Genomic DNA, 22,745 nt, shown 5'->3' on the forward strand with positions numbered 1-22,745 from the left:
CCAAGGAGAGGCACTGCCTGTCAGCGTAGACAGTACTGAGCTAGATGGACCAACTGTCCGACTCAATATAAGGTAGCTTCCTATATTCCTATGCTAATCTCAAGGGTATGGCTGTATTTCATTTCACGTATTGTTTTGGAAAGTGCAAATTATATGCAGGTTCGCCTTTAAATGAAAGCCAAATTTATCTCCCATCCCTAGTTATCCTCAAAACAGAAGTCATGCAAACCGGTGCCATTCACGTAAATTTATAGAGGCTGCAGGAATCTGCAATCCCAAATGCAGAATTGTTATTCTTTTGGTGTGTGGGTCAAGTGGGTCTCGTTTATGTTTCCTACCCCACCTCTGTCTGTTCCATGCAGATATATGCCACCCCAACCCATCCTTCTGCACCAGCATCTTACCCATGGTGAAATCTGCCGCTGCCTCCCTCCCTCTCCACAACTGAGTTTGGAGCAGCTGCATCTGAGATGGAGAGCTAACATGGTCTTGTCCCCCCACCCCCACCCCCTTCAGGGATTTCAAGGCCTACATGGCCGATGTTCTGCTTGGCTGACTCTCCTCATTCTCGCCAGATCACTCCGGAAAGAAGTCGGATATGCCTGAGAATTCTCCTGGAGCGCAGAGAGAATGCCAGTGAGATGGGTGCCCAAATCCAGAATGCACAAAAAACGTGCACACGTCTCCCTGCTGATGCCCAGGAGATGCCTCAGGAACACATTTTCATCTGCTTATTATCTGGCTGCTGTCATGCTGAAGGTACGAAACGGGAGAGAAATCCTATTTCCTTTGCATTTTAATGAGAAGCTACCCGATCTGTGCTTCTCAAACTGACCTACGAACCAAAACACAGTGATACGTCAAAATCCGCCCTGCACTGAATTTTGTAGTGTGGTTCTCCAGACAAACAAAGTGTACAGAATATGTTACATTAGGGAAGAGCTTGCCTTAAAAAGAATGCGCTCATGAAATGACATGCAAAAACACATTGCATTATTTTTATTTATTTATTGCACTTATGGAACATATTTTTCTCCAAGGAGCTCACGGTGATGTACATGGTTCTCTTCCCGCTGCCCCCATTAAATCCCCACAAGGAAGGACCATGCAGGGCTGAGAGACAGAGACTGGTCCAGGGTCACTCTGTGAGCTTCGTGGCCAAGTGAGGATTTGAACCCTGGCCTCCCTGGTTCCAGTCCTACACTCTAACCACTACACCAAACTATTTATTTATATTGTATTTGTATCCCATATCCAAGGAACCCAAGGCGGCAAACATGATTATCTGCCTTCTCTGTTTTAATCCTCAAAACAACCCTGTGAGGTAGGTTGGACTGAAAGGCAAGGACTGGTCAAACCCAGTGAGTTTCATGGCTGAGTGGAGGATTTGAAACCTGGTCCTTCTCAGGTCCTAGTCTGACATCGTAACCGCTATGCAACACTGCCTCTTGCCTAAGCAATCATATGCAATATTGGTGTGTATTGCTCAAAGATGTGCATACAAGAATGCATTTATTAAGAGAAATTCGTACACTAAGACGCTGTGGAATCTTCACAGGGATTTTTTGCAAATTGCTGGAGACACGTGCAGAACTGAAATTGAGTGGGGGTGGGGGGGTGGAGAAGTGAGATACTGAGGGAAATTGAAATTTACAGGTTTGTTCACCCCTAGCTGGAAAGGAACATTTCCCCCAAAATTGGTCACATGCTAAGACAGATGAAGAGAACCTGCAATTTCTGCATTACAGGGGGTAAGATTTGGTCACCCTTTGAGCTCTATGATTCTATGATTTCAGGACCAGCTTAATCCAGCCTCCTGCTTCCAATATATGCCTCTGGAAAGCCAACAAACAAGACCAGAAGTCCCCTCTCCTGTTCCTTTTTCTGTACCTGTTGGACAGATGTATACAACTGCTGAAAATGGAGGTTCTGGCTGACTATTATGTGCCATAAGGCATGAGTTAGCAGGGAAATGTTGCAGCGTGTCCTCACTTATTAAACAGAAGTGCTCCTGATCAGGGTTCCAGCAAGCCAGCTAGCTATGTCTTCTTCTAGGAGACTCCAAGCCATCCTGCCTTACCAAAAGTCAACATTCCATGTTATTTTTTGACACGGTGCCCCCTTAAATGTTAATTATTTTTTAAACGTACTCCTGCAAACCTTGTTGATCCTTTTATTTTCTCTTTTTTTAAAAAAAGATATTTATTGGAGTTTTACAAAGACATGAATTTAAAAGATCATATAAAAAGAAAGAAATACAATAAAAGAAACATAGAAAAATACATAAAACAAGAAAAGGAAAATAAAAACAAATCCATTTTTGTAACCCTAACTCGTTATCTTATTTCCTTGGCCTCCTCACACCTCCCCTTTTTGTATTCCTATTTAAATAATCAAATCAGCAAATCCTTACCCTCTTTCGTTTATCTTAACTCTATATCTTAACATATTATAACTCTATATTTTCATCCATTTATCAATTCATTTTTGCATATTCTTATTAACTTTGTTGCTAATGCCACTTATTTTCAATCCAACATCATTTTAACATTCATTAATTTTACAGTGTTTCTGAAGATAGTCTTTAAATTTCTTCCAGTCTTCTTCCACCAACTCTTCTCCCAGGTCACGGATTCTGGCAGTCATTTCCGCCAATTCCATATAATCCATCACCTTCGATCCTTTTATTTTCTCAGTGCTCCCACGTTCAGTCCCCTTTCTACCGGCACTCCCCACCTGTGATCACGGTTAGGCACTCACAGCTCTAAACCTTCAGGAATTCATCTCGTCTGATAAATATGCAACACATTTGCTTTCACCTTGTTCCCAACAAGCAAGGAGACCAAGCTGTGCTTTATGGTGCTCCTTGCTAAATGGGGACATTGAAAGTTGGAAGAACAGCAAGGTCATTCCCCTGAAGAGAGGCACCTGAGCCTAACGATAAAACATATAACAGCAGAGATTTCAGCTGGAAGGTGATGGCTGTATCTAAAGAGGGCTCCCCGCCTCCTGAATTTCTGTCCTGTTTTATCTCCGTTATAGGCCACAACAGACCGGGTATAAATATATTGTTATTATTAGTAGTAGTAAAATGCAATGGTAATAATATTAATAGCACATTCCCAGCCCTTTGTGGAGAGGCCAGGGATTGAACTTGGAGCCTTCTGTATGCAAAGCATTTGCTCTGCTACAGAGCAACAGTCCTTTCCCCTTAGAAATAAAGTTAAGATTCTAGACCTCATGGGTCTGAATTAAGCTAAATCATTTGAATCTGACCACTGGGTCCATCTATCTCAGTATCATTGATTGCAGTGGCTCTGCAGGACTTCAGACTGCGGGGGGGGGGGGCCTCATCCAGACGTAACTTATTGGACATGCTGGGAACAAAACCAGAGGCTTTCTGCGTGCAAAGCATACACTTCATCACTGCACCACAGTCCCTTCCTAAGCGGGCAAGAACCTTGAGGAGTGCTCTTTTGAAGAGGCGAAAGTATACTGCAACTTTTTGTTGCAGTTTCCACACTGCTCTCCACTAACTCGTACCTATGAGACCGCCTCTCCCGGTATGCCCCACGGAGAGCCTCAAGGTCCATAAATAGCAACACCCTAGTGGTCCCGGGCCCTAAGGAAGTTAGATTAGCTTCCATCAGAGCCAGGGCCTTTTCAACTCTGGCTCCGGCCTGGTGGAACGCTCTGCCTCATGAGACCAGGGCCCTGCAGGATCTGATTTCTTTCCGCAGGGCCTGTAAGACAGAGTTGTTCCGCCTGGCCTTTGGCTTGGAGCCAATTTGATTCCCTTCCTCTTTCTTTTTTTCTTTTCCTTTCTCCTCCTGCGATGAGGCTACATTTTAATATATTTTAATGTTTCAATATTTTAATGTTGTATTTTAATCTTGCTTTTAAGTTGTATTCATTCAACTTGTTTTTATTATTGCTTGTTAGCCGCCCTGAGCCCGGCCTTGGCTGGGTATAAATAAAAAATATTATTATTGTTGTTGTTGTTGTTGTTATTATTATTATTAACTCTGAGCCTGCAGGACTTTCCTCAGTCAGATGTACCTCGAACAGAAAAGACTGGTTACTTTCTCTTTTGCCTCAAACACAGGAGATTAGGAGGCGTGTGAGAAAGATTAGCCATGGGATTAAAGTTACCAGGAAAAAAAAACCCCTCAAAAATCATTTTTGGGTTTCAAAACTGCTTTTAAAAAGGCCCACAAGATTTATAACAGTAGGCCTTGCTTGGAGAGGATAGCTGCTGCACCTAGGAGAAGGGGATCAGTGGAAGTTGATGCATTTGGATAAATGAAGAGGGCTGCGCCGCCAACCTGTCTGCCCTCAGCCAGCTTCCACCCACCTGCCTTTCTTACTTACAACTAGTCCAGCGGGTCGTGGCCCTGCCTGTCAGCTTCATTTACCTTCCCCTCTTAGTGCTGTCCATTGTACAGCTCAGCAGGAAGGAGGGTGGAGGGACAAAACGGGAATGAGTTGGCTCTGGCTCCTGCCTGGGCTCCCTGCCTTCTGCCCAAGTCTCAATGGACACCAGTCACCAGCGGTCAAGAGGGCTGCATTGGCTGTAGCACAGGAATAACTTTGTTGGATCACACAAAAGGGCATCCTGTACCCATGGGATGAGGACCCTTTGCCCCACAATATTCTGCTCATTTATCTGTTTGTTTCATTTATAAAAAGATATATATATACTGCTGTTCATTCACACACAAACACACAAGAGCATTTTACTACAATTAAACACAAAGCCATATAATAAAAGCTATATAAAAGAAGTTAAAGCCAGAAATCAGCAAACTATTGTGGAAAGATGTACTCTTAGCTGCCTGCAGTGGCCTGGTGGAATAGGAAAAAAAATTCAGCAGGCATTTAAAAGGTTGGCACAGAAAGTGCCTGCTGAATCTTTGGTGGGCAGATAGTTCCAGAGGGCTGGGCCAATGACACTAAAGGCTTGGATGCTCGTTTCTGTTAAATTAGCCTCGCCATCTCAGGAAACAACCAGTGATGCTCTCACTGATCATGTTCAGAGAGGAATGGGTTCAAGCGGTACCCTGGACTTAAGTTGTTAAGGGCTTCGTAAATTATTACAAAGCCCCTGAACCTGGCTCGGTGGTGGGTAGGCAGCTAGTGCAAGATGCTTCAACAAGGGTGCTGCATGCTGTCAGCGAGGTGCCCCAATCATAAGCTAGGCCTCCACATTCTGCACCAGCTGGCTGGAGCTTCCAAACCGGGCCCATGGGCAGCCCCACATACAGTGCACTGCAGTAATCCAGTCTTGAAGTTACCAATGCATGGACTACAGTTGGGCTTCCCATTATCCTCAACCAGCACGACCATCAGTCAGGAAAGAAAGGAGTTGTAGTTCAACAACATCTGTAGGCAACAGATTCCCCATCCCTGTTTACATGGTATTAGCAAACATAACTGAGCACCGAAAGAAGAATTAACCATGAGTAAGAGCATGGGTAGGCAAACTAAGGCCCGGGGGCCGGATCTGGCCCAATCGCCTTCTAAATCCGGCCTGTGGACGGTCCGGGAATCAGTGTGTTTTTACATGAGTAGAATGTGTGCTTTTATTTAAAATGCATCTCTGGGTTATTTGTGGGGCATAGGAATTCGTTCATTTATTTATTTTTCAAAATATAGTCTGGCCCCCCACAAGGTCTGAGGGACAGTGGACAGGTTCCCTGCTGAAAAAGTTTGCTGACCCCTGAGTAAGAGGAATGCAACCAGCAGGCTTGCAGGATCCTTAAGGGTGGGGTTTTTTGTGTGTTTTTTACAACCCATAAAAACTAGGGGATGTGACTAACACAGATACATTAATATTAATGGGTCTACTCTGAGTATAATTTAGCTGGGAAATACCAAATGCTTTGAAGTTCTAAATAGCTACCACCCAAAATTTATCTTTATGACCAAACCTAGAAATGAAACAATCCTCCGAAATTGGCAAACAGACTCACCTAAGTTGCTTTGCATAGTTGATCTCAATCTCCGTCCTCTCTTTCACAAATTTGATGTACTTTTCCAGAACGTCGATCCCCCACTGGGTGTGTTTTTCAAGGTTGTCAAATTGATCCTGCAGAGCAAAAAAGAAAAGAATAGAAAAGTGGATTCATTATGAGCCTTGGTGCAAATCACAATTGACATTTTTATTTTCAGTCATTAAAAAGAAAATCACCAATAAACACTCTATCTGGGGTCCAGTCCCATCTTAGATGCAATCCCCACTGTTTGACTTACGAGAACGATTCTGTACATGCCTAGCGCAGAAGGATGTTCGGTTGAGCTCAATGCAGCTTGCTTCCAGGTGAGCCTATATACAGGATCACAGCTTTACTGTTGAGTAAGTGCTTTTAGGATTGCAGTGCAGTCACTGGCTTTGGTGCAATGCCAATAACCATTTGTCCTAACGAACGTTTCAGCAATTTCTCTCCCTGAATTCTCTCTTTCTCAGGGAATCTTGTGAGTAACCATGACCTGTAACTGATGAAGATATATCCCTATGTGAGAAGAAGGTAACTGGTGTGACTCACAGCCTCTCCCTGCTTTCAGAAGAAGCTGCAAGGCGGATGCTTCTTATAAAGTTTCTCAAACTGAGAGGAAGAGCAGATCAGGTGGGTGAGAGCAGACCTCATGGTCACCCACAAATTCTCCTCCCCCCTCCGGTCTTTGTGGCCGGCAGGAGGGGGAGGGATGCACTAGAATTGACAAAACTGATGGCTGGTGGCAAAATAAAAAAACTTTAGGGGTTAATTTTCGGAGGGATGGAATGAGTCTCCCATGAGAAAAGACTGCAGTGTTTGGGACTTTAAGGTTTAGTGAAAGGTGAGTAAACGGCAGCATGATATAAGCTCATAAAATGATGTAAGGCATTGGGAAAGTAGATAGAGAAAAGTTTTCCTCTCTCTCTCCTGACACTGTAACTCATGTTTTAAGATCGAGGACAGATGAAGGGGTTTTTTCCCCCGACAGAGTTCATAAACTATGGAACTCACTCCTGCAGGAGCATTGATGGCCACCAATGTAGATGGCTTTAAAAAAGGACTTGACAAATTTGTGGAGGATATGGCTATCAATAGGGACGTGGGTGGCGCTGTGGGTTAAACCACAGAGCCTAGGACTTGCCAGTCAGAAGGTCGGCGGTTCGAATCCCCGTGACGGGGTGAGCTCCTGCTGCTTGGTCCCTGCTCCTGCCAACCTAGCAGTTCGAAAGCACGTCAAAATGCAAGCAGATAAATAGGTACCACACTGGCAGGAAGGTAAACGGCGTTTCCGCGCGCTGCTCTGGTTCACCAGAAGCGGCTTAGTCATGCTGGCCACATGACCCGGAAGCTGTACGCCGGCTCCCTCGACCTATAGAGCGAGATGAGCGCCGCAACCCCAGAGTTGGTCACGACTGGACCTAATGGTCAGGGGTCCCTTTACCTTTATGGCTCTCAACGGTTCCTAGCTAGAATGGCTATCCTCTGGCTCCACAATCAGAGGCAGCCATGCTTCTGAGTAGCAATTGCTGGAAACCACAGGAAGAGAGGGGGCTCTAGTGCTTGAGTCCCGCTTCTGGCTTCCCATGGTATATCAAGCTGGCCACTGCGAGAATAGGATGCTGCACTACATGGCCTCCTTTGGCCAGATCCAGCAGGGTGTTCTTATGTTCATATGATGCACCATATTGTGTCTACAAAGATGAGCTCCAAGCCCCTGGAAACTGTGGTTATCCTGTTTCACAACCACTTCAGGCTGTAGTTGGAGTTTTTCATGGCTGAATGCTCTTTCAATCTAAACATAAAAATCCCTGCTAGAAAGCGAGCCTGTCAGCAGAAAGAATTTTAGGCCTGGACTTCTCTCTCATATTTTCTATGTGCAGGGATTTGTTTGTGTGTATTTTAATGGAGGAACATTCAGACATGTGAGCCACATCTGGAGTAATATAGCATAGACACAAATACATCACCTCAGTGAGAAATATCAGTCTGCTGCCTACTCCACACTCATCAGACTCCTTGCCCCATGGCTTCCCTACCTCCTAGAATTTCTCACTAATACTAAAGGTGTTCCCAGGAGGTAAAATAAACAAGGACTCCTGTCCCTTGGGGACTGTGCAAGATTTTAATCCCAGCCAACATTCTGGTAGCATTTGCTGAACATTCCGTATCATTGCAGCCAATCAGCTTTGATGCCACAAATGCAATATAAAGAAGATGCATAGTGGCATGGATAACAATTACTCTGAGGGTATCCTGTCTCTGAAACCTTTCTAAATATGTAGCTACATTGCTTCCAAAACACAAGTGACACCACCTTTTCCTGTGGAGCTCTTCCTGTGAACCATCATGCTTCCTTATGGAAAGAAAAAATTCAGAGAGACCTCTAGCATGATCTCACACACAGAAAACTCTTCAGCCTAAACAAGTGATCTCAGCTGCCCTCTTTTCAAACCCCCCACTTCTTCAGAGACTGCACTTGGATTCCAGGCATTATTTACTCAAGTCTCAAAAAATACTGCTCGCCTTTCAATCAAGCATCCTGCATTCTAAACCCATCTAAGGCTTGTACACTGTTTTGCCTAATATACATACCTTTTCGAGAAAAGATACATAGGAAACTGCCCTACAACTCAAAATATTCTGCTGATCTACACTAATATCGGCTGCTCTGACCAGCAGCAATTATCCTGGTCTTTCCCATTGCTGGTTACCCAGTGGTGGATGGGACCAGAGGTGAAAGTCAGTGTGGCAACAAATCTCCATTCTTCATTTGTAAGAAAGCACTACAGTACTTCACTGTGGCAGCGCCTTAAACTCTGTGCCTATTGATATCAGACAGCCGCCTTCACTTTGCTCTTTTCAGCATTTGCTAAAACATTTTGTGTTTAGACAAGCCTACCCAGATGTTTAGAAAGCTGCTGCGAGATTTTATGTTTTAGTCTATTGTTATTTTAACTTTTCAAAAGCTTTAGATTATTGTTAATTTATCTTGCTGATAATTTTAATGTTTTTTGGTAAGCTGCTTTGAAGTGGGTATTTTTATTTTATTTTTTGCAATCCAGCGGGATATAAATGCGATGAAATAATATGCAATATTTATAATGAATGAATGAATGAATGAATGCACATTTTATCATTGTACAGTAGGCCAGTTTCTGCACATACCCTGCTCTCTACCTTTCATCTAGGCAAGCAAGAGACACCCCAGTCGGCAAAACACTGAAGGAAGTTGCTATGGGGCATTCCCAGAGGGTCACATCTGATCCCCTGGCCTAGGGTTTCCAGCCTTGGTGCTACCAGATCCTTTTACCTGTAAATGGCTAAGGCTGAGCCTGGATCTTCTGCATGCGAAGCCTCTTTCAGTTTCTCCACCGTGGTGGCTGAGATCCCCTTTTTAACATTCAGTATCAGTAGTCCCTAAGCCATTTGGGGAAATGATTCCGCAGTAGGGCTTGGTGCAATCTCTTTCAATGTTTCCACGGTGCTCTAAAATTAACCTTCCCAGGGATGTGAAACTCAAACCCTCGTGCAACGTTCAGACAGATCCAGGCTGGGACAAAACCACTGGAAACATTTTACAAACATTGTCAGCTATACTAACCAACAACATTCCCTTCTTCTCACTTTTTTTTTGGGGGGGGGCGGTGTGAGTTTTAGAATATGGGGCTGACAGCAGAAGGTTCATGGCTACCTTCATTTGCCTTTCAAAACCTATCCAGGTTTGGTGGTGTGACACGAATTTCAAAGTGCACATAAAACCAATTATGCTTCATCATTCAAAATTTAGGAAATATTCCCTGGGGGGGAAAAAAGAATCTCTTTATTTGAGTTCACAGAACCATCTGGAAGCCATCTTGACTCTCTTAATGACCCCAGTTATTTTCTCTGCAGTAGAAGGAAGTTTGGTTTGCAAAATCCTTCAAATAAATCCTGCAAATAGAAGAACTTCTTACATGAATACGGGAGGCCTGCGACCATGGTTCCTGCCTCTGCTCCTTCTTGCAACAGAGCACTGGGGATCCTGAATTGGCTAGGATCACCTATGTGACTGATCTAGGGAGGAGAAAGCAGCAGCTTTGCTGGGTGGAATGCAGTGGGAGAGTTAGGAAAGAATTATACCAAAGTACCAGGAACGGCCTGGGGAGCGGGAGGGTAATATAACATCTGGGATCAAAGCAAACTAAACATCTGTGCAACCTCTTTTTGAGGGGGAAATTACAACCTGCTGAAATCTTTTATTTTCAACCCTAAAATTGAAATTGGAGAACATTTGGCATAGGTAAAGGTAAAGGGACCCCTGACCGTTAAGTCCAGTCGCAGACGACTCTGGGGTTGCGGCGCTCATCTCACTTTACTGGCCGAGGGAGACAATGTTTGTCCACAGACAGTTTTTCTGGGTCACGTGGCCAGAATGAATAAGCCGCTTCTGACGAACCAGAGTAGCGCACGGAAACGCTGTTTGCCTTCCCGCTGGAGTGGTACCTATTTATCTACTTGCACTTTGACGTGCTTTTGAACTGCTAGGTTGGCAGGAGCAGGGACCGAGCAACGGGAGCTCACCCCATCGCAGGGATTTGAACCGCCGACCTTCTGATCGGCAAGCCCTAGGCTCAGTGATTTAGACCACAGCGCCACACACGTGGCATAGCCCTGCCTAAAAACAAGCATTATTGGTTAGTTACTGCATATTGAGCCTGTTGTCTAAGTCTTTGTTCTAGACGAGGGTTGTGAGAACCTGTTCCTCCATGTTTTGCTGGATTCCAGCTCCCACCAGCCTCAGAACAATAGTCAAGGATGCTGAGAGTTGCAGCCAACAGCCCGGGATGCTGGGAGTTGTAGTCAATGGTCAGTGACGATGGGAGTTGTAGTACAGCAAACATCTGGAGGGTCAGAGGCTCCTCCCTTCTGACCCAGGGTGTTCTGAGCTGCAAACTATCCTACATATTAGACTGTTTAAGAGAGAGAGAGAGAGAGAGAGAGAGAGAGAGAGAGAGAGAGAGAGATGATTCCGGTTGTCTGATATGACACTGTTTTTCACTAGACTATAAAAGCTGGTGTCAAAAGATGAAGTTGCATGCTGGTTTGCTTGAGAGGAGAGGGGCAAGTATTTCTTGAGTATTTCTTGTTCTTAAAGCCATCTAAAAAGCGGCTGCTTTTGAAATAAACCACTTCCTCCGATTCGCAGAAAATAAACAAGGCCTACTGAGAAAACCGGTGCATGAATCTTGCATAAACGTAACACTTGTGAAGAGGATGAGTTTCGGAACAAGAACATTTCAGAGCAAGTGGTGTCACTGCAGGCAAGAGATCTCTCTCCGGTGTAAAGTGAAACCCTGTCTTGCATAACGGGAGAGGTGGCCACCTTGCTAAACTTTAACGTTGCTAAACTTCAAGGGTCAATTTCTTGACCAAGCATAAGAACAGAAGAAGAGCCTGCTGGATCAAGCTAAAGGGAGCCCATCTAGTCCAGCAGCTAGTTCTCAGAGCGGCCAACCACATGATTATTGGAAGCCCGCAACAGGTATTCAAGGTATTCACAACTGGTATTCAGAAGAATTGCTGCCTCCGACTGCGGAGAGCAGAGCAGAGTTATCATAGCCATCTATAGCCTGCTCCTCCATGAATTGTGTCTAATCCTCTTCTAAAGCCATTTAAACTTATAGGTTAAAATTAAGGTTAAAATTATAGAATGGTAGAGTTGGCAGGGACCCCAGGGGTCATCTATTCCAACCCCCTGCAATGCAAGAAACACAGCTATATCATACACCACATGGATGGCTATCCATCCTCTGCTCAAAAACCTCCAAGGGAGAAGAGTCTGCAACTAAGGCTGGACAATATCAAGACTTCAACCAGCTAAACACGGTGATATAGCAGTACATCATGATGTCTGAAATAAGGAGAAAGGAGGAAATAAGGTGGGGAGAAGAAGCCAAGATACATCGCCCAGCCTTAGAATCAGCCCCACACCTGGGGGGCACCGACACTCGCATGAGGTACCAGGGTACCATGCTGGTACCATTGCTCCTGCTGCCGCTATTGTGGAGGCAGGAGGAATGAGCGGATATCCCAGGCTATGAGGCATGAAGCTGCTGCTAAATAGCCTTTGACAGCCCTCTCCTCCTCCATGAATTGTGCAACCCTCTTCTAAAGCCATCCAGGTTGGTGGGCATCCCTGCTTCTTGTGTTACGTTAAATTTCAGTTAATCACATCATGCAGCACTGCTGTTTTCAGAGAGAGAAAGTCCTGGCAGGTTAAAACAAAAAAGAAAAAAAAATCCCTGAAAAAAAATCCCAGCCCAGCAGTTTGAAAGGCGGGAGGGGGTTAAACTACAAAGAGGGCAGTTTTCAAGATGCTGCCATAGCAACAGTGCTGGCATTCCTGGGGAAGGAGGGGACACACACATGTTACTCTGCCAATTGGAATCCGCTTCACAGCTACGGAGAGGCTGTTTCATTGGTAAAGGAGGTTGATGGTTCCTCAAATCAGGGAGCCGCATTTTCTGCCCCCCCCCCCCACAACCAAGGCAATCTGTTAATCTTGCAACCTGCAGTCCACTTGAGACCAAGCCATTCGCTTCCAAAAAATGAAGTTCATCTCTGCCCAGTTGTCTGTTCCCACCAGGGGACAGCCAAAGGACTCCGGGAAGGTGATGAACAGGGCATGCAGCAAGCACGCACTTCCCCTATTCCACTGTCCTCCATCCCTGATATTCAGAGATAGGTGGCAAAAGCTCTGCTCTTATTTCCTTCAAGGAATCTAGAAGGGGGGAACATAGCTGAGATGAAACCTCTTACTTGTTCTGGTGAAAACTAGATTAACACATCGGAAACCAAGTCCTGCTCTCAATGTGGTGCAATGGGTCAGTGAGTCTAGCTGTTAACCAGAAGGCTGGTGGTTCGAGACCACCCAGGAGTGGCAATGGGGAGAATTTGTGTATTGCAGGGGGGTGACCCTCGGGTACAAGCCTTGAGTTCTGCGATTGTTCCCTCAGATATAAGTGTCTCCGTGACCTTACTAGGGATCAATTGCTTCCAGAGGGCTGCTCCTTGCAAGGGTGGGGGTGGGGGGAAACAGAGAGTTTTGTGGCAGCTTTAAAAGGTTATCAGATTTATTGTGAGTATTTATTAATAGTTTTGCAGGTCACAGAGACCACTGTGCCTTGCATCTGACAAAGTCCAGAAGGAGCGTCTCCCAGCAGCTTCAAACGCAGGTGGAGGACTGTTGTGTTCACACCCTGCCCGGGGGTTTCCTAACACCACCTGCTGCGCACCGCAAGAGACAAAATGGACCACTTTTGTTGTACTAGAGCCGGGCTCTGCTGAATCAGGCCAAAGGCCCATCTAGACCAGCCTCCTGTTCTCACAGTGGCCAAACAGATACCCCAAAGGGAAGCCCTCAAACAAGACCTGGACAAGAGCAACACCCCTCTCCCCACTTGGGATTCCCACAGCTGAGGTGGAACATCACCACTCCCTCTGAAGACTGACATCCTAATACAAGGTGGCCATGTGTCCTTCTTTAGGGAAGGCTGTCTCCTTTTTCAAGAGACGTCTGGTCCAAATTTTAAAGACAAAGGACCCTAAGAAGGGGGTTGTCAAGGGGCCCTAAGGATACCACCGTATCCAGCCTCCAACATAGGAGAGCCAGAACCTTCTGAGGCTGCCCATTCCACTGTCAAACAGCTCTTGCTGCCAGAATGTTATTCCGTATGCTTAATGAGCAAGTTGTCCATCAATGGTAAACATCTGGAGAGCAGGCTGAGCAGAAACACCTGGTCACAGCCACTATGGTGTGGAAGGAGCACCCCCCCCCCACTTTGCAGCTCGGAGGTCAAAGAGGGATGGACACACCTCTGTCTTTTCCTTTCAACTTGTGGCTGAAATGGTTGCAGGTTTTGTACTGTAAAAGCAGCATCCAGAAAATATGAGTTAACTGGGGGTAGGGGTGGAGGTGGAGGTGGAAGAGTATTTTTCAGGAAGATCAAGGAGCCTAAAAAAGCTTCCTGTCCCACTCAGCTGCCTCTAATGTCATAAGACCTTTTCCTCCTTCACAAACCGTGTCTGTTAATTAAGTCGGCAGTTCTCAGTTAATGAGAGCTGCATATTTGGGCCTCCTGGGAGTACATGCGGTTGGCTGCACTGGAAAGGAACAAGATGAAGGAGGGGAAGAGTGGCTGGATCTTTCTAAGCATCAGACAGATACACACACACACACGGTTATTGGTACTGTTCCAACTAACGGCAAACATGGGTGGTTGAGTGCTGACACAACTAAAGCGAAGAATAGGGCCATTTTGGAAAGGAAGGTTTAAGTGGGTCCATGTTAAATCGCAAACTGAACTGAAATTCACCCACCCACGCAGCACGTTCCTCACTTCCTGTGAAATTCCAAGCCCCTTGTATTACTCGCCGCAAGATCACCAGCAACTAGTATTCTGAGGCAGTGGAAGTAGAGGATAAGAAGAACCTGGATGAGGCCAAAGGCAGTCCATCAGGTCTAACATCCTCTTCTGACATCCGCCAACCTGATGCAGAATGGGAAGCCTGTGAGCAGAACTCAACCATGAGAGTCAGCAGCCCCACTGCGCTAGAAATGCCCACTGCAGGGCCGACACTGGCAGGTGGAAATATCCTTCTAACCTATTTTTGGACAGAGAAACTCAGCCTCTCATTTAAACAGGCGAAACCAGGCATTTCAGGCTTCACGGCTTAACTTTGCAGGAGGCACACTTTGGCACTTGGTGAATATGTTTGCACCTTTGCACGACTGGTGATTTAAATTTAGATCACTTCATTCCAGAATCAAGGATGTGGGAGAAAGAGAAGCTGGAGGATTAATAATATGCCATCATCAGTGTACACAAGTCTACCCTTTTCTGATTCCGATGTGCCTAATCTGATCTGAGTGGATCATGACCCAGAGTAGATCAATCATCCACTTCAGAAATCCCCAGTCCAGCTGATTCCCATACAAGGGTCTGGGGTTTCAAAACATAGTCAAAGGTTTTACTTATGGGGTGGGGCCTGTGGATTAAGTGCCGCCCCATGTGTTGTGCATTCAGATGATGCACAAGCCACTTGCCTCAAGTACCCCCTTCTGCAGTGGCTTTTCCATCCCCCTTGGAGTCCGAGGACCAGGAGTATAGTGGCAGATTCGTAAGTGAAGGTCCCTTCATGATAACCACAGCCACATCTCCTCACAGCCATGCCCCCTTCTAAAGTTATATAACCTTCCAAGATCATACGATAACCTTACAATTATGTTATAATTATAATAATAATGATGATTAGGGATGCATTGGAGATCTCCTTGTATTGCCTTTCAGTTCTTTCTACTTAATTATCTGTGCTCATGCATGGGCAAATGATTTGGAGTGCTCCAGTATCTTCTTTCGGAGTGCTTTAAAATTCTGCTTTCCTTCGTACAGAACTTGCACCCCATTCTCTTGAAACTGAAGCAACTTGTGTTTTCAGTGTTCCTAAATGCTGAGTGTTGGAGCACACAGGACAAGTCCTCTGAATTCTTCCCACCCACCTTCTCCAGAGGGACCTTAGAATCAATTGTATGATTTTATTACTCATTTTCATAATGAAAAGGGCACATTCTTGCAGCCCAGGAACACAGGATGGTTCCAATCATCCAAACACAGTTCAACCATGCAAGTCTAACTCAGAAGTTGGAAGAAGCGAATCTCACAAACCGTAGAACCAGAACAGTGAACCTGAAGCCCTCCAGATGTTGCTAAACTGCAGCCACCCACAATTTTTGTGATCCCCCTTCCTCACCTCAAAAAAGACTCTCATTCTTATAATTCTCAATAAAGGACTGAATCAAATACCGATATAGGCAACTGCATAATACAGAGTTACATCATTGGTCCATCTTGTTCAGTACTGTCTACACTGACTGGCAGCAGCTCTCCAGGCTTTTAGACACTGGCCTCTCCCAGCCCTACCTGAAGATGCCACTGGGGATTGAACCTGTGGCCTTCTGCAAGCAAGGGCGGATGTTCTATCCCTGAGCCAAACCCAACTCCGGAACATTTTCAAGAGCAGTGTTGAAAGGCGTCTAATGCCCAATTTCGTAATCGGACACAAGCTTGCCTCCTTGACACACTCACACCAGCATAGCTTTTCAGAGCTGAACTGTCAAATAGTAAGGTAAATGTAAAGGACGCATGGACGGTTAAGTCCAGTCAAAGGCGACTGTGGAGTTGGAAGCTCATCTCGCTTTCAGGCCGAGGGAGCCAGCGTTTGTCCACAGACAGCTTTCCAGGTCATGTGGCCAGCATGACTAAACCGCTTCTGGTGCAATAGAACACCATGATGGAACCAGAGCACACAGAAACTTTGTTTATAATAATAATAATAATAATTTATTATTTATACCCCGCCCATCTGGCTGGGCCTCCCCAGCCACTCTGGGCGGCTTCCATAAAAACCAAAAATACAGTAAAATATCACACGTTAAAAACTTCCCTGAACAGGGCTGCCTTAAGATGTCTTCTGAATGTCAGGTAGTTGTTTATCGCTTTGACATCTGCTGGAAGGGCGTTCCACAGGGTGGGTGCCACTACCGAGAAGGCCCTCTGCCTGGTTCCCTGTAGCTTTGCTTCTCGCAATGAGGGAACCGCCAGAAGGCCCTCGGCGCTGGACCTCAGCATCCGGGCAGAACGATGGGGGAGGAGACGCTCCTTCAGGTATACTGGACCGAGGCCGTTTAGGGCTTTAAAGGTCAGCACCAACACTTTGAATTGTGCTCAGAAACGTACTGGGAGCCAATGTAGGTCTTTCAAGACCGGTGTTATATGGTCTCGGCGGCCGCCCCCAGTCACCAGTCTAGCTGCCGCATTCTGGATTAGTTGTAGTTTCCGAGTCACCTTCAAAGGTAGCCCCACGTAGAGTGCATTGCAGTAGTCCAAGCGGGAGATAACCAGAGCATGCACCACTCTGGTGAGACAGTCCGCAGGCAGATAGGGTCTCAGCCTACGTACCAGATGGAGCTGGTAAACAGCTGCCCTGGACACAGATTTGACCTGTGCCTCCATGGACAGCTGTGAGTCCAAAATGACTCCCAGGCTGCGCACCTGGTCCTTCAGGGGCACAGTTACCCCATTCAGGACCAGGGAATCCTCCACACCTGCCCGCCTCCTGTCCCCCAAAAACAGTACTTCTGTCTTGTCAGGATTCAACCTCAATCTGTTAGCTGCCATCCATCGTCCAACCGCTTCCAGACACTCACACAGGACCTTCACCGCCCTCACTGGTTCTGATTTAAAAGAGAGGTAGAGCTGGGTATCATCCGCATACTGATGAACACCCAGCCCAAACCTCCTGATGATCTCTCCCAGCGGCTGCATGTAAATGTTGAAAAGCATGGGGGAGAGGACAGAACCCTGAGGCACCCCACAAGTGAGAGCCCAGGGGTCTGAACACTCATCCCCCACCACCACTTTCTGAACACGGCCCAGGAGGAAGGAGCGGAACCACTGTATGACAGTGCCTCCAGCTCCCAGCCCCTGAAGACGGTCCAGAAGGATGTTATGGTCGATGGTATCAAACGCCGCTGAGAGATCCAGCAGGACTAGGAAACAGCTCTCACCTTTGTCCCTAGCCCGCCGGAGATCATCAACCAGTGCGACCAGGGCAGTTTCAGTCCCATGATGAGGCCTGAATCCCGACTGGAAGGGATCCAAATGGTCTGCTTCTTCCAGGCGTGCCTGGAGTTGTTCGGCAACCGCTCGCTCAATCACCTTGCCCAAGAATGGAAGAGTTTACCTTCCCACTGCAGCAGTACCTATTTTTCTACTTGCACTGGCTGCTTTCGAACTGCTAGGCTGGCAGGAGCTGGGACAGAGCAACGGGAGATCACTCTGTTGTGGGGATTCGAACTGCCGACATTCTGATTGGCAAGCCCAAGAGGCTCAGTGGCTTAGACCATAGCGCCACCTGCGTCCTTTTTTTTTGGCCAAAAAGTAACAGCAGTTAGATTCCCATAAAGTAGGTTTACACATACTGAGGTTTTGGACAGTGTGTGATTTTTACCGCAATTGGATCCATATGGCTGACGGCAAGCCCAGTGTGAAACCCAGGCACCTTTCCAAGTTTTGCTTGTGAAATTCATATGGGAAAAGAAATCAGGAAGGGGGATTAATGGTTTCAGCACCTGAATATGTATGCAGCACATAACTTGGAGGTGCAGCAATCAAGGTAAAAAAGCTTCAAACAGTCACCCTATCCCACCCAGTCCCATCTTTGTTGGCTAACCGCTGGTCTCCAAATTCCCTTCAACTTTCCTAGGTTTAGAACCTCAAATACTTTACACTGGAAGGAAGTGCAGGGCATTTTTGTTTAGGGAAAACGTGAGTAAGAGGTGAGTAAGTGACAGAATTTCAAAGAGGAATAGACAAATCCATGGAGAAAAGGGCTATCGAAGGCTACTAGCCACAATGGCTATGCTCCGTCTCTGCATTTGGGAGGCAGCAATGCTTCTGAATACCAGTTGCTGGAAACTGCAGGAAGCGAGAGAGATCTTGTGCTCAGGTCCTGTTTGCTGGTTTTCCACTGAGGCCACTGTGAGAAGCTGGCCTAGATGGGCAATTGGCCTGATCCAGCAGCTAAACTCTCCGTAAGTGCGCAACCCACAGATTGGAATTGGGACCTCACAGAAGCAAAACACGTGTTCACAGCTGCTGCAAGCCTTCAAATTTGACCCTACATCGCAACAAGAACTCTCCCTCTCTTCTTCACCCCATGAAGCGCATCGTTTTATATCACCAGCTGTTAAAACATCATCATAATTTGCATTACAATTCAGCTACGTATCTTTCCCCTTTGGGTACATGCTGGCTAATTACTAAAAACGTCACCCTTCAATGCATCAGAAGATCATATGATATCTATCTCTAGGGAGCAGAAATAAACAAAAGCGTAAACTTTTGTTTTGGGAAGGCTGCAGCAGTATTGAAACTTGCCAAGACAGACCCCGTCTGTGTGTTTGTGTGGGTCCCTACAACAGGGTATACAAACTATTCTGCAGCATTTAGGAATCCAGGGAACAACTGCAGATCAGTACCAGAGCACCTGCTTTGCTAAGATATAAGTTGTTGCTGTTAGTCGTTTAGTCGTGTCCGACTCTTCGTGACCCCATGGACCAGAGTACGCCAGGCACTCCTGTCTTCCACTGCCTCCCACAGTTTGGTCAAACTCATGCTGGTAGCTTCGAGAACACTATCCAACCATCTCGTCCTCTTTAGTCCCCTTCTGCTTGTGCCCTCAATCTTTCCCAGCATCAGGGTCTTTTCCAGGGAGTCTTCTCTTCTCATGAGGTGGCCAAAGTATTGGATCCTCAGCTTCACGATATAAGTTAGCTGTGCCCATTAATTTCATTGGACCTACTCTGAGTAGGACTATCATTGCACATCCTTTGAGACTCCTAGGTCTTTGTTTACTCCCTGTGTACTCTTATTGATCCCAAACAGCATCAATATCAACCCCTTTGGGGAAACCCACAGTAAGCCATAGTGAACACAAAGCACCATTTGCCAGTGTTCAGACAATAACAAGGAACCCCAGCTAGTTGAAAAAGGAAGGAAAGTCTTCCAAGCACTTCCTTGCATCCACAGCAGAGGAGAAGATGATAGACTGTGCTAGCTGTGAGTTATATGCCCCAAACTCACAGCTAGCACTAAAGCAAGCCATGGTGGTTATATACCTATTGAGTTATTGCATTTATGTAACACCATCTTCTCCAAGGAGTTCAAGGTTCTCCTCCTCCCCATTTATTACCTGCAACAAGAACCTTATAGGTAGGCTAGGCTGAGAGGCAGTGATTGGCTGAAGAGCACACCCAATAAGCTTCATAGCCAAGTAGAGATTTGAACCTTGGTCTTCAAGGTCCTAGTTTAGAACTCTATCCACTGCACTGACTATGAGTTTCAGCGACTTCCCTTCCTTCTTCAAGGCGCATGATGTGGAGAATGAGTCAGTATTCTAATTTGAAATGTAGAACAGCATCCCAAACATGCCTACCCCATTTAATATGGACATTTGTGTGTCTCTGAGAGAGCTGGAGACTTACAAGAGTGTTTGTGTAATGCTGGATCCAGTTAAACCCAATGTCTCATGTTGATCCATAGATAGATAAATAGATAGACAGATAGCTATAGAAGGAAATTTGGATATTTGAGGGCGAGTAGAATGACAAAAAAGCAGATTTTTAAAAACCAACAAAGCCATATTTTCACAGACCGCACCAGACCCCAAAATTCTCCCCCCCCCAAAAAAAAACAAAAATAAGTCTCTAGGCAGGTTTTTTAAAAAAACAACAAAAAAACAGAAGTTAACAAGAGTCCCCTACAGAAATAAATACATGAATGCATGGTGGTAGGTGGGGAAAGAAAGAAAAAAGTGAAAATATTTGCAAAGAATGCTGACCCATTAAAAGCAGACAAAGGCACTTGTTCAACTAGGGGAATGAATAATTTAACTGGAACTCATGCATCCATTAAATTTACACAATTTTTGCAAGCCTTCCCCCACCCTCCCCAAGTTCTTTCATTTGTACTCTGTGGCTTTGACCATTACTAAGCATGCCACATTTAGAAATGTTGCAGCAATACCAAGGCCTAAATCTTGCTCCAACGGATAAATGCTGGCTGGTGGCTCCTCCATACAAACAGCGTATTCCCTGCATACAGAAAGCTAGCAAGCCAGGGACAAGGGCACAAAGTCTGGAAAGAGGGAAGTGTACCAATCGCCAGATGGAGAGATTCGGCAGGCACATTTGGCCCACAGTCCTGATGTTCTCCAGCCTTGGTCTAGAGCAGTGTTCTTCAGCCTTGGGCCCCAGGTGTTGGGCTACAGTTCCCATCATCCCCAATCAGCTTAGCCAATGGTTAATGATGATGGGAGTTGTAGTTCAACAGCATCTGGGGACTCAATGCTTGAAGAAAGAACACTGCTTTAGAGGGACAAAGGCATCCACAGTGGAGGGTGATGGGTGAAGGAATCAGGGTATGTCCTAGATTGCAATCCACACTCTGCTCACTTTCCAGGAACCCTTGAAAGCAAAGGCCTTTTAAATTCTTTACAGAGCTGAGAGCATCTATTTTTCAATATATGCGGGAGCAGTAAATTATACATGCTACCAGTATGCACTTTTGAAATTCATCTGCTAGAACGACAGATTCAGTTGGGAGCTATAGAGAGAGACGTCTTCCTTTGCTTAACGCAGAGAGAAATCCATTTTCTTGACGGAGGTTCTTGAAAGAGTTGCTTAGCCTCCGATCCAAATTAATTCTCCATCAACCAAATGGATGTGTGATATTGTGCTTATAGGACACCATCAATATTTAATGATATCATCAATAAAGCTCCATATATATATACATGCTTTTGTTTAGTGCACCTGTCGGCTGGGGGCAGTTTTCCATGCTAAGAGGGTTTTAAAAAAAAAAAATCATCATAATTCATGGGATAACTAGGGAAGAAAAATTAAGGTTATGATCCAGCCAGAGCTTAGCACTAACAAGTCCCAGAGTTTTCAACAGAACAGTTCATAAAGCATCTGTTTGGGATCTTCTATCGAAATTGGTGAGATAAAAAAAAGGCTTAAAGTTTTGCTTGGATTTCTGTCAGAATGAGCCTCTCAACAGGAACAATCTGTGAGTTCGGGGCTGATAGGAATCTCAGGATCTATTCCAGACAGCCTGTTTATTGAACATTAATCCTGATTTAAATTGCAGAGAGCTTCTACAAACATCTAAGAACCTAAGAAGAGCCTGCTGGATCAGTCCAGTGGCCCATCTAGTCCAGCATCCTCTTCTCACAGTGGCCAACCAGATGACTGCGTTCGAAACCCTCAACCAGAACACAAGCACAAGAGCACTCTCCCCTCCTATGGTTTCCAACAACTTGCATTCAGAAGCATTGCTGCCACACCGTTTTCCCAGGGAATTCCCACGCTTTCTGGAGCATTTTCCTGTCACCTTACTGCAAGAGAGACTAATTTTTAAATTGATTTTTGGAAGCGGGTTTAATCACACACGAGCACCAAATCCATTTTAATTTTGCAACCTGAATTTGCTGGGAGGCAACTGTCAACGTTTTGCTGGTGGGAATCAGTCCAAAAGTGTCCAATATAGTGATCAGGGTGAGAAGGCTCCTCCAGCTTCAGCCTTGCATTTAACAGCTTGCCTGGTAGTCACAGAGGAATGGTAAGTTCAATGGGCTGGCTCCTTCTATGGCTAGTACAAGCAGGCTGGCCAAGGGAGGACTGGTCACTCTGTCGCCCACACACTTGGTATGAGGTGGATCCTGCATGCTCCACCAGCCTTGCTAAGCGGTCAGCCGTCTGTATTTCTGTGCTACTAGTTTCCTAACAAACTATCAAATTAACTATACAGGCTAGTAACTTTAGTAGGGATATTTGCAAGGCTGGCCCAACGCCCACTGTTCCACTCATCCAGAATTCCAGCCTGATCGGGATAATTTCAAAAATTAATTCCACAGACATTGTGCCGTTTACTGTGGCTCCCAGCTCATGTGCATCTTTCCCCTGGAGCACATGTGTGCACTTATATACGTGTGCACATGTGTGCACTCATAAAATGAGGCTGCATTTTAATGTCGTATTTTAATCTTGTTTTTAAGTTGTATTTGAATCAATTGTTTTTATACCTGGTGTTAGCCGCCCTGAGCCCAGTCTTGGCTGGGGAGGGTGGGGTATAAATAAAAATTATTATT

The 22,745-nt window shown here is 45.6% G+C and overlaps 1 protein-coding gene across 29 annotated transcripts in view; it reads right to left on the reverse strand.

Annotated features, from left to right (window-relative positions):
* Window positions 1-22,745, reverse strand: part of FNBP1 (formin binding protein 1) — a 118,403-nt gene that overhangs the window by 69,586 nt on the left and 26,072 nt on the right. For all 29 annotated transcript variants that reach the window (XR_014543836.1, XR_014543837.1, XR_014543838.1 and 26 more), the window contains exon 2: window positions 5,973-6,088. Coding sequence is in view for 21 of the 29 variants with exons in the window: in XM_083596362.1 (XP_083452488.1) it covers window positions 5,973-6,088 (116 nt within the window). In the remaining 8 variants the exon portion in view is untranslated. The remainder of the gene's footprint in view (window positions 1-5,972; window positions 6,089-22,745) is intronic.

The sequence above is a fragment of the Podarcis filfolensis genome (genome assembly GCF_964270895.1).
Source record: "Podarcis filfolensis genome assembly, chromosome: Z".
NCBI lineage: Eukaryota > Metazoa > Chordata > Lepidosauria > Squamata > Lacertidae > Podarcis > Podarcis filfolensis.